This window comes from Rattus norvegicus, chromosome 4, assembly GCF_021556685.1.
Source record: "Rattus norvegicus strain SHRSP/BbbUtx chromosome 4, alternate assembly SHRSP_T2T, whole genome shotgun sequence".
Lineage (NCBI taxonomy): Eukaryota > Metazoa > Chordata > Mammalia > Rodentia > Muridae > Rattus > Rattus norvegicus.
In genome coordinates, this window is record NC_141537.1 from 44378194 (window position 1) to 44391091 (window position 12898).

At 35.4% G+C, this 12898-nt stretch overlaps 1 protein-coding gene across 3 annotated transcripts in view; it reads left to right on the plus strand.

The window, feature by feature from the left end:
* The window catches only part of Foxp2 (forkhead box P2), a gene marked incomplete at its 5' end in the record, with an annotated part of 499310 nt that overhangs the window by 333306 nt on the left and 153106 nt on the right, over nucleotides 1-12898 (plus strand). For all 3 annotated transcript variants that reach the window (NM_001271104.2, NM_001446500.1, NM_001446501.1), the window contains 1 exon segment: nucleotides 8357-8446. In NM_001271104.2, the coding sequence (NP_001258033.2) occupies nucleotides 8357-8446 (90 nt within the window).

Genomic DNA, 12898 nt, shown 5'->3' on the forward strand with positions numbered 1-12898 from the left:
TCATTTATAGCAAAGTCAAATGTTTTCAGTCACATTTAATAAATGATAAACTTGAGTTCCAGTGTGGTTATATTGCCCGTGCTTATCAATTAAGAATAAATAAAAGATGTCTTTTGAAATTGAGTCAATATATTTTTGCATAATGTTTATTCACTAGTTGTAAAGAGAAGATTTGGTATACTGAACTCTGCCACTAATACTGAAATTAAAGATAAATCTCTCTCTTTCTTAAAAATTTTCTTAATTGGGGTTGGGGATTTAGCTCAGTGGTAGAGCGCTTGCCTAGCAACTGCAAGGCCCTGGGTTTGGTCCCCAGCTCTGAAAAAAAAAAAAAAGGAAAAAAATTTTTTTCTTAATTTTAAAAGCTAAAAATAACCAGTCGTCAGAATGTACAATAGCATAGTATACATTGTAACTGACTCACTCTTCGAGGTGTTAATTCCCTTGTTAGGGTGACGTTTCGAAGGCTGGTTGAGTGAAGACTAAAGCAGATTGGAGTAGTGGAAGTCTGGACAACTCATGAGACAGCTCTGGAGGCAGTGTTTCCGAAGAGTATGTCTGTTTACCTGCATGCCATCGACGTACGGAGAAGCCCATTTTACACACTAACAACATTTTCCACATTACTTCTTTTAACTTATTTATTTGGTATCCAGAAGAATGGTTGGTAGCAATGTCCCCTTCCATTTCTCTCACAGGGAATGTTGATCGCACACTTGCAATTGATAATTGCAAGTTTCTGTTGTCCTGACTGATACAGTCTTGTATGAAGCATGTAACCTCTCCCTCACTATATGTCGGGGTCACTGTTTCTCAGACTTCAGTCTGTCTCAGACGACGATACTTTTCTTCTTTCCTATCCCGTCTGTCACCTGCTGTTCCTCATGCTTCACTACCATCCCCTTCTCTCTGGAGACATTCATGAATCTCTTACCTATTGAAGTCTCTGATCCTCATTATCCCTGTAGCCCATTGTGAAATTTCTTTAAAAAGCAAACAGAGTATCTCAAGCTGTCATTGTTCTTTAGTCACCGTCATGGAATGTATCAGATTGTTTGTTTGTGGCCATGTCTGTGTATTGTCACTATTTACAACCTAGTAATTCTGACAATCTGACTTTACTATGGAAATTGATATTCATAACTCACATTCAGTTTATCAAATCAAATATTGCTATATTTACCCTTTCTAAATTACATAAACCATAAATAGTATCCAAAATTTCCCTTCATGAATGATTTTTCTTATGAGATATAATTTATTCATAAATGTTCAATTTGGTTTTTGTCGTAGATTCTTCTGAGAGTGTCTAACATCACAGATCTAATTCCCAATCATTTTTGTTACTTTTTTAAAAATCCCATGATCTTCACTGTCTTCTTATCCATAGCTTCAACTGATAAATACTCTGTTACTCCAGAGCCACCTTGTTCCAGGAGTGTCCTGTGAAAGAACCTCTAGTATGTGATTTTCAAACTCTTGACTTCTTTTATATATCCTATTGTGTTTAAAGTTGATCCATGTTATAGCATGTTTCATTTGGGTTACTTCTGTTTTGACCTTCTATAATGTTTTCCTGACTTTCCCTATCTAGTTTATGGTCTCCTACGCTACTATAAACTTTGCAGTTTTGAGTCCTTGTTAACTTCTAGTTCTTCCCCATGTAGCCAAGTCTTAATAATCATGCTAGTTTTATGTTTGCAATATCTCTTGCGACTCTTATTTTTAATTAGTGTTGTTTGTAACCTTTCAACATTCAACTAGATATTCTTTTTCAAAATAATAATGTCTTTGAAGGCAGAAGCAATGTCACATGACATTTGTATCCACAAGTCTTCAGGACTTGGTTGTGAGGCTGATGACACCTATACAAACTTTAATAGTAAGTAAAATCATGCCTTTTATGCTTCTAATATTTTTCTAAAGAGTACAGCTAGAATTAACCTTTTAAATTAACAAGAAAATTTCAGAAAAGAATATTCAAATAATAGCTTACATTCAGATAATCCTATAACTTAGTAGCATGAATTTCAGGTAATATATCGTGTGAGCCAATTAGTCTTCATCAACATCCAAACAAAAAATAATCCTGGAAGTGGAGAGGTGGCTCAGTGGTTACGAGCTGCTGGCTTGACTCCCAGGACACACAAGGTGGCTCATATCCATCTGTAACTCTAGACTCAGGGGATCCGACACACTCTTCTGGCCTTTGCAGGACCAGGCATGGATGTGATACACAGATGTGCCTATACACAAAACAACCACCCAAATATTTTACTTTAATCTTTAAAAGATAATGTTATCCTCACAATGAAAAGTGATAGTAAACTGTATTGAAAACAAAAACAAGTAAATTCAAAGCATGCTTGAAAAAAAACACTATAATATTTTGTCACTGGGAAAAGAATAACTAGAAAACACAAATAAAACACTAATTTCTTTGGTATGTACTATGAAAAATAGGATGGGGTAAAATTGTAACTTTAGAAAACTCTGGGCTAATTATTACATTTCACATTTGAGGATTTTGAAGTTGGCAGAATTCCTTTCTGAGTGCTGCAGAGTTAGTAGCACTGTGGTTAATGTGAGTGTTCCACTGAGTGACCCATCAATGATTCATTACCATGGACAACACAGGAGTGAAGAGAAGAGATGGTGTAGTCTACCACCTAGTACTGTTTCTGGCAGACTAGTGAATGCCAGCTCACAGGAGAAGTGTCCATCCCATCTAACTGAGCACACGATTCCAGATTGGAAAGAACCAAAACGACCTCAACCATTAGCTCCTATTTCATAAATGTGTGATGAGTTTGAAGCAGTACTACTGACTCGGGAGGACTTCATTGTTATTTCGGAAGATGACTTGTTGACCCAAGGCAGAGTCAATGCCTTGATTTGTCTCCCCAGTGGATCATCTAAGCCTGGCATCTGATTAGTAAACAGGAAGCTTGATAAGTCATTATTCATTCCTACTTTGTCTAAAAATATAAGTGATTTTCGCTTTCCAATTTGGCCTCATTGTGATGCAAAAGATAAGTCCAGTATATTCACACATTTCTGCTCTAACTTTATACAAATGTACTGTAGAAAATAATTATTTCAAAAATATTTTTAATAATTATCTTTTTCCTCAACAAACTTAGTCTAATTATGTATCATGCATGATCAAATGAGGGGTCAATAGCGACAGATGCATAATTTCACTCTGATAGATTGCTGTTTGAAAATAGGTTATGACAATTAGATGATTAATCTTCTTCTATTAAATAACGCTATAAGGCTTCAGATCACATTTATCAGTATATTCTCTTTAGTACGAACATAACAGGAAGACAGGCAAAACAGAATAGAGATTTATACTCTCTGATAAATAATCTAAATATACTTTTAATCAGCTACACTTGGGGAAATATCTAGAAAATGAAATTATGTTTGGAGACGTATTTTGTGTTCTGTATGTATTCAGAATACTGTGTTAAATGCCCAGTGTTCTAAATATTAAAAGATAGGAGTTTGGTTAGTAAAAACCCTGATTGTTCTGCTTGCAATTTCTTTTGGGGTGCCGTGTATCTACAAAGCCTACACCCTTGTCAGTATACTGGGGAGTGCCTGTGTAAACATTCTTGTTTCGCCAGCTCCACATAGTCAGTTCTTGTATCATATTTCTTGTGACCTCGCTATCTGAAACCAATTACAGGAGATCCATTTGGACTGTTTCTATTTTCATAAGAAGCCTAGGCAGCAGTGTTTTTCTCAGAGATGAATATCAACATCAAATATGCTTCTGAGTGCTTTGTTATTTATGTTTCAGAGAGATTTTGTAGCCTTCAGCTCTCAAGAATGTGTCACGCTGTGCTGTTTATACATCGAAGATATTAATGGGTGTAGATGTCATTTTTCATCTTAATGTCTCAAATGCAACAGGCTGATAGGTTAAGCATTCCTATTTTTATGGGGAGGAATATGAATGATGTCTGTTTTCCCTTAAATGTACACATATATTTACTTAGAAAAAATATGTTACTAATAAACCTTAGAATGCTCGACATTTTGGATTTCTGGTTATCTCTAAAGTATGCTCAAGTGATTTTATTTCTGGTGAATATTTTCAATATTCCTCAAAAGAGAATTATATACAAAAATTTGACAGGTATGCCCAGCAGTTCCCAAAGCTTTTCACCTTAATTTTCACAGTGACCTATTCAGCAGAATTATGGTTTTTTGAGACTCACCACAACATGAAGTTCATACCATGTGAGACTAGTGACTCGCCTGAACTTTGCTCCTCTTTCACAAGTTTAGCTTACTTAAAATTGCGCAATAATAGTTAGAGTTGATATTTTCTATAAATATTTTAGAGAACAAAATGCACTCGGTTCTAGAAAATGTGCTTTCTTACACCTTTGCTACTACCAAAAGTGTAAATTGAATCTTCGAATAAATATTTTTATTCTTTTCTAAAAATATTTGCTATTATTCCGTTTTGAGCGTATCCTATCTTTAGTCCCTCTAGCCTTACTAATAACTGTTAAGGAAGGCACACCCTTAATTCAAATCCAATGTGTTTTTGGAACTCAAACCCAATCTGGCTCCCTTCTCAATCTCTCTTACTCATTCAAACAAGGCTCAGTCTTTATTAAAAAAACTTTGTAAACAGCCCTTGGGTTTCTGTTCTAAATTAATTCTGGAAAAAGAAAAGCATATGAAACTAGATGGATCTCAAACTTCATGAGGATAACTGGCATTTACTTTCTCTAATCATCAATATAAAACCAGCAAGCCATTTTCAAATTAATAATTTGTGTAATGCAACATGGTACCTTATATTGATGAAAGTGTTTTACTTCATAACCTTTCATCCTTCGAACAGTGACAATAATAAATCACAAGGGTGAAGTGAGTCTCTGAGCACTTATTTATTGAAACGCAGTCCTAAAGTGTTACCTAGAATATTGGGGATAAAAACACTATACGATCTGTGTGACTAGAGTGTAAACCGCCTGGGATTTCTACTTGGGAGGGGGTGGTTAAGGTGTGCTTGAATGCTTGGGGTATTTTCTTTGTTGGATTGTTTGGTTGGGGTTTTTTTTGGTTTGGTTGGTTGGTCTGTTCTTTCATGATTTATGTTTATCACGGCAATTGGTACTTCTCCAGGAAAGAATGTTGGACTAGGCCAGTGACTCTTACTTTTCCTAACCACTCAAGTACTTTTAAGATACTCTAAATGTATGTGAAATACAAAGAAGTTAGAAGGCATGTTTTAATCAGCTACCCTGTGAGCTGTTATTACTACTCCCATACCAGGAAAGAAGGCATACGCATTTGTCTAGTCAGACCTTCACGAGCACAGGTTCTAATACAGAGCTGTCTAGTATTTTTCTGTAGCCACTGGTGATCGCATGTCCTACTGGTTAATTTTGGGTGTTGAGATGAAGGAACACCATTCGGGAAAAACCAGAAACGTGGGCAGAGTGAGCAAACCTTGAGCTGAAGAACCAGGCAAATGACTGAGCTCTCCCCCTGTCTTGACACTTTAATTCTCTGACTGGGAAATTGATCCTTCAGTTACTTGTCCCGAAAATGAGAAACCAAGTTTTGACATAGTCCATGATTTTATCTGGCTCTAGAATTTTAAAATTGTGTTAGTATCGACTGACCAGGTGAACAGGATATTATAAAGGTGTCAGTGGAGTAGGTAAGAACTAGAACATTATTGATTAATAAGTATGCCTTTTTTGTGATCAGTATATTAACTTGAATATTCAAGTAGAAAAGGATTATAATGTCTTTCCTCTAAGTTCTGAAAAGTATGGCTTTGCCATCTTTACAAGTGGAAATGATTTATCATGATATCTGGTGTTTTCTTTTCCTCACAATTTTGTTCATTGTTCATTAAAGATTGATTTCTTTGACAGAAGAGAGATACTGAGAGACACTGGAATGCATGCTGTTCCAGAGGGAGAGTGACCTCGAATCAAGCATTCATAAATAGCGTGTGGCCTTAAAGCAAATGACAACTCTAGACCTTATTGTTTGCCCATTTGTCAAAATGAGGGCTTTATATTTCCCTATTTCTAAAATTCCTTTTAGTACACATCACTGCTATTCCAAGACTCTGAATAGTGTTTATTAGAACAGTTCAAGTAAAACAGCATTTCATACAAACATGCATATTCTCTCTCTCTCTCTCTCTCTCTCTCTCTCTCTCTCTCTCTCTTTCTCTGTCTCCCTCTCTCCCTCTCTCCCTCTCTCTCTCTTTCTCTCTCTCCTCATTCTCTTTCCTCTCTCTCTGTCTCTGTCTCTCTCTCTGTCTCCCTCTCTCCCTCTCTCCCTCTCTCCCTCTCTCTCTCTTTCTCTCTCTCCTCATTCTCTTTCCTCTCTCTCTGTCTCTGTCTCTGTCTCTGTCTCTCTCTCTCTCTCTCTCTCTCTCTCTCACACACACACACACACACACATTCACACACATATGCATATGAGAGAGAGAGAAAGAAAGAGAGAGAGAAAGAGAGAGAGAGAAAGAGAGAGAGAGAGATCTCAAAGGGGAAAATATGAGGAAAGTAATTGTTTTATTGGTCTTTCTGAAGATTTGCATAGGCATAATTCAAGCCGCATCATGGTAATATCAATTTGAAAGTTGACTCTTACGGTTAATTTCAAGGGTCACAAGTAAAAGGGGAAATGTAAAGTATTTACAATATCGAATGGAGGTTTCCAGTGAGTTTTATGGTAATAAAGTAGCCATGGAATTAATTTTTGTTTTATCCTCACATTGAACCACATCACAAAATGCCTGAATTCCCTGGCTCGTGCATCCTCAGTAATACTTAGTCTGACTTGTAATTATTTAAAAAGTTTTTTTTAACACACATGCACAAAAGGAAAAATTATCACCAAGTGCAAGTGTGCTTCACAACGCCAAAGCAGCGCTTGACAGAGGTGCTAGACCCTGAGATGGGAAGACAAATGCGTGTTGTTGGGAGAGGGTGCTGGTACGTACAGCTTGTTTACCTTGGCCTCGGTGTCTGGCTGCCTTCTTAGAAAACTTGCTTGGAGCCAGACTGTAGCAGCCCTTTCTCTGTCTTTTCATAATTGATCAGGGGATGACTGCCTTCCCTGAGGGTTAAGACGTGGCAACTTTTTCTGTTTGCTCAGCATCTCAATGCAGTAGTTCAAACATTGTTCACACCAGCTGGCAGTGTAAAGCCATATGCACATCGTGTCAAAGCAACTGTTGTCATGGATACTGGAAACTCACTCAAAAGCCAGATCATTGATTCCAATCAAAATTGTACTTTTTTATCAGCTGAGAATCTTAATTATTATAGGAGAATATTGATCCGTGTTTCCTGACAATGAAAGAAAAAACATCTTGTATTCTAAAACAGTGTCTAAAAATGTCAGACAATGACTTAGTTTCCTATATCAAAAATTGTCATCGCTGCTGTGGATGGAACTCAGTTGTCAAAAATTAATTTTTAAATTGGAGCTTTCAAAAACTTTTTTGAAAATATGAGTTTAGTATTCTAACTCTTTAAGTAATGTGCATTACATTTTGATTCCTGCCACCAGTTTGTATAAGTTTATAAATCCCACTCTGTCCCTTCTGTAGGGAAAGAAATGCTGATGTTACTTTCTTGTGTTAGGTTTTGTTTTTTTTTTTTTCTGAGTTTGTAAAAAAACACAAAAATAAAGGAAAACATCTTGTGTTTTGGTTGGTACTCTGTCATACACAGAAACAAACCTGATTGGCTGAGTGCTAATCTCTTTGTTCTCTGATTTTGCTAAGGATGCAAATGAAACCCACTCAATTTTATTTGGCATTAAAACTGCACTTTATTTTGTCAAAGGAGAGGGTTTTTTTCCCCTTGAATTGTAAGTACAAAGAAAAAAAGTGTTTTTAATCTTAGTGGAAATCCTTATTAATTCACTTTCAAGATAATCTGATGTTGATTTGTCAAATTTAATTACAGCTTCCGGTAACACTTGAAGTCCACTGCTTTTGCTTCAAAATCGTAATATGAAAATGCAAATTGAATGATAATTTGAAAGGGAGTGGGCATTTTAGGAACACTCAGCCACAAGTTCAGTGGAAATGAGGTTGTTGATGCAGTTCATGATTTTCTCTTCTTGAAGCACTTTCAACAAATTAGATTTATGTCCTGCAGGACTACATGCATCTGCACAATTTAAAATAAATGTGTATACATATGTTTTGTGGATTTTTTTTACATACCAAGAGAAAAAAATAATTATGTAAAAAGGGTGAAGGTCCTCACTTCTATTAAGTAAAAACATCTCACAATCTATTTCACATTTTAAGAAGTATTTAGCTATATTTTTTCCTTTTTCCTTTTAGGCTCTCCAGGCAGCGAGGCAACTTCTGTTACAGCAGCAAACAAGTGGATTGAAATCTCCTAAAAGCAGTGATAAACAGAGGCCACTGCAGGTTGGTAAAGCATGCCTGTCCTTGAGTTCTGCTTTTCATGCTGTCATAACAATAATGACAGATTGCAAAACATGTTACATTTATATACGTGATTCGTGCATTTGCACGTACTGGTCCTATTAGTTCTATAGGAAAATTAATGGGGTCTCTGCAAAGAGGACTTCACAAATAATATTAGCAGAGATTTCAAAAAGCTTTCAAGTTCATTCCTTCCAAAATGTTACATAGGAATGTTACATATAGACATAACATATTTTGTGTGAATTCCTGCTTGGACTTTACTGGGATCTCATCCACGAAGAGGTGACAAAGCAAAGTCGTGGTGAAATGGAGTGGAAGGAAACAAAGCAATCTTAGGCGGCCCTCTGCAGTAGTATCCAAGGAATAAAATGCAGAAATCTTCCCTGATTGAAACAACATTCTGGGAGTTTACCAAGGACCTGTTACTATTGCTACAGTTATAGTAACCTGCTCTGAAGCTTGTTGTCCTAACTTCTTGTATTGTCCTGTGAAACTGGTAGATGTATTTATGCAAAAGGACCTGAGTGTTGCCTAAATATAGCCACTGTGTTTGTGTACAGTCTTCTTAACCAAGACTTATAGCACATTTCCTTGGGGGATATTGCTTTGAAGTATTTTCTCGAGTTGTCTAGTAGGTAGAATGTGGGCTTGGATAGACATTTCTCACAATGTTTCTCTGAGTTTTTGAAAAACGTAAGCAATACTGTCTCCCGAATCATTTGTTTTATATAAGTGTGTGTCTAATACGGCAAGCTTAATTGCTGGTTCACTAGTTATTTTGTGTAGCTTTTCTAGACAAATATTCTCTTTTCATGGCTTGCCTATTTTCATATTTATGTGTATTCACAGAATTTAGGGTCTAAGTCTTACGTAACTGTATTCTGAAGCTTAGCTTCTATTGAAGAAAATTATAGGCTGCTGAGTCATGTAAAAAAATTCTTGTTAACAAAAATAAATAAACAAATTCATAGACAGAGTTGTGATGAAAATAAAGTTTTTTTGGCACAAAGTCCTTTGTTGCAGAAGGAGAATGATAAGAGTAGAGGAAACTCAACAAAACTCAAGGGCCACATCTCTGCAAAGATTGGAAAAGCAAAAACTTGTAGAATTTAATATTCCTTTCAGCATTTTCTCTTTAAAATAATCCCATAGGATTTTGTTTTAATTAATGAGGAATTCTGTGGAGGACTTTTCCTTACCAACAGACACTACCATAGTTATCTGTGTCCGTGAGACCCTCCTGATCTTAACAAAACAGGGTAATTCTATACAACAGAAGTCATACGACACAGCAAGGGAAGCATAGACCTTTACTGTCGCTTCAGGGTAGTTTTTCACTTTCTTTTTGGGGAAAAACTGATTTGATGTGAGCAACATAAGTCAAGGATTGAAGAAAGTTATTGTTTTGAAAATCAGACAATGGGTTGGGGATTTAGCTCAGTGGTAGAGCGCTTGTCTAGCAAGTGCAAGGCCCTGGGTTTGGTCCCCAGCTCCGGAAAAAAAAAAATCAGACAATAATATTACCTAATTTTTAATTTATATTTCTTCACAATATAGAGGATTTGCAGTTGCCTCTTCCTCTTCAAAGATCATACAATGGATGCTTCTTTCTTGCTGGCTGTCAGGGTGTCTATGGAACCAACAGCTTAGGGTTTTGTTGTTGTTTTTGTTATTGTTTGTTTGTTTTCTTTTTTCTTTATTCTGTTGTTAAACTACATGTCAATATTTGATATTTCTATTAACCAAAATAAATATAATTTTTATTTAAATTATTCATACGTACAATGTAATGTAGGAGGCTCTGAATTAAGAATGTGTTCATGTGTCAACTGTTAGATAAATCAATTTGAGCAGAAATTCTCAATTTCCTTGGTTGAGCATGAGAGATTGTTTTAAAAAAGCATCATAAATATTCTTCAGCAACTGCAGTTGCTAAACATACTGGAGATTCTCCGTTGTCACCTGTATTCTGTGTTTAATGATTATGTTAGTCTTAACACTGCTCCATTGTATAGATGATAAGACCATAGTGCTTTAGTATCATACGAAGCTTAATGGGATCATGCTAAATGTCAGGAATGAGAAGTTATTTTTTTTGTGAATGACAAATTAGAAATAATGAAGTCTTCCTTTTCCTCCAAAATATGCACCGTAATTAATACAATGTGGAACTGAAATTTTAATATTTCATGGTACTTGATAAGCTTAGCAGGTGTAGACATAAAAAGATTGTACTATAAGTCTAATCAAAACCTAGCTGTGTTCCACATTAGCTTAGACATCTATTTTTAAACAGAGATATTAATCAATGCTTAACCTGGTCTCTGCAAATACTATTAGCATGAATTGTATTTGTTTTTAAAACTGGAATATATTTGCTAGAATTTTTAATCATGTGATATGAAATTAATATTTTAAAGTGTCTTTATATGGCTTCTTCATAGTCTTTCTCCTAGCAACTCAGAGCTTAGCAAAACTTTTCTTCATATAGTTGGTATGTATGTAATACATTTTCAATTTCTGAACGTGAATGTTAATTGAGACTGCCCAGCAACACTTGCAAGGTACATATTGATCTCACAGGTAACACAGCTTCCTGCCTTGTCCAATGTTACGCCTTAGAGGACCAGAGCAGATACTTTATCTCATTCTTTATTTCCAAGTTTGATGTTCAAACAGATGTTTTATGAGGTTTACAATAAAATACACATCTGATAATAATACTTTGATGGCTCAAGTCACAAGAACATGACACAATAGCTTGTTCAACATTCACCCAAGTCCATAGTCTTTAAAAGTGGGGCAAGATTTGAAGTGTGGCGTATGAGTTTGTGCATTTAGATCAGTTCTCCTCCGTTTCCATTTTCCCATTTCTGTGTAAAATCTATAACGCCTGACAAGTGTTAGTCATGGCCTCAGTTTCCCTTACAAGTATCTATCTGAATATCTATATTTAAAATATGTTTGCATATTCCATTCATTATGGGGTACACCAATTAAACAGGTCTAGACAGTGAGTATATCACATACGAAACTGGGCACAGGGCACAGGGCAGCTGACATTCACCTAAGCATCACCACATGACTTTTCCTTCCATTGTCACTATGTCCCAGAAAACACTATGGTTAAGCAGCAGAAGATTGCCTCTTATTTACATGTGCCTTATTTGTTTGTGATGGGAGCACTACATGCGATATACTTCCAGTGATCCAAACTGAAAAAACCAACCAAAGTATTTAATGGTTTCTTTTTTAAGAAACTGATTTCTATGTTAAGAGAAATAAGTCCCCCCAACACACACACACATACACACACATACACCATGCATGAACCCACATGTACATTTCAAAAATCTGATATTTTATTGTTTTATATAGCACATTATCAATATCTAGCCTAAGACATTTCTACTTAGTTTAGACCTAAAAACAGGCTGCATTTGTGCTCCTGTTACATTTGCAGCCATGATACACAGACTTGTGGGTTTTCCAATAGCTGTGCAGTACAGAGACATAAATTTAAGGTAAATTGATTTGCTATCTCTGATGAGAAGTAGTATACAGCATTGTAGTCACCACTTTACTGCAGGGTCATATAGCATATAAAGTATTTGTGTTTGGTAGGTAGTTAAATTATTAATACTTTATAATTATGTCTTGAGAAAAGCAAGAGTAGAATAGTTGAAATGAAAAGTAGTGTCTTATTCTGATTCTGGCAAAATCTTATTATATAAAATTTTACTACATAATTATTATATAAATTCAAATAATTCTTTTGACTTTGCAATAATTAAGACACAAAACAAATTGGCTAAACCTAAGCTGTCATGATTAATGATATTTTTTGTTTTTATTGAAGGAAGTGATGGGCGTCTTAAGTTCTTGAATTTTTTTTAATCAGCTCATTTCAAAGACCAAAGCATCTGCTCACTCCCAGGACATAACCGGAAAATGCTTCGGAATAAAATCTCATGTGTTGGCAAATTATTGTTTCAGTGAAATATTGACCAACATCCAAGGACCTATGACTGACAATAATATTATAAACTGCATGATCACTACATAAAAATTATAATCCAGTGTAATTTAACATCATTTACCACTTGTTCTTATCCCTCTAATCAAAAAATGGTAAAAATTAAGATCAGCAGCCAAAAAGGCATGTGGCAATCAATTACTCAGTGATTCATGTTCTGTATCAAGTTTCAGGACTAAAGTGGAAGTACTATAATTAAAATTATTAATGTACTCTGGGGCAAATACTAACTTCTATTGGACCAGAACTAGGCATGGCTAAGTATGCTTTAGAAAATGACAAAATTCTACCCATGTATTAATAAAACAGGCAATTGAACATTTTAAACATTGGTTCTATTTGTAAGAATTTGACATGTTTTTCTACAAACAGTATTATGTGAAAATTTTCATATG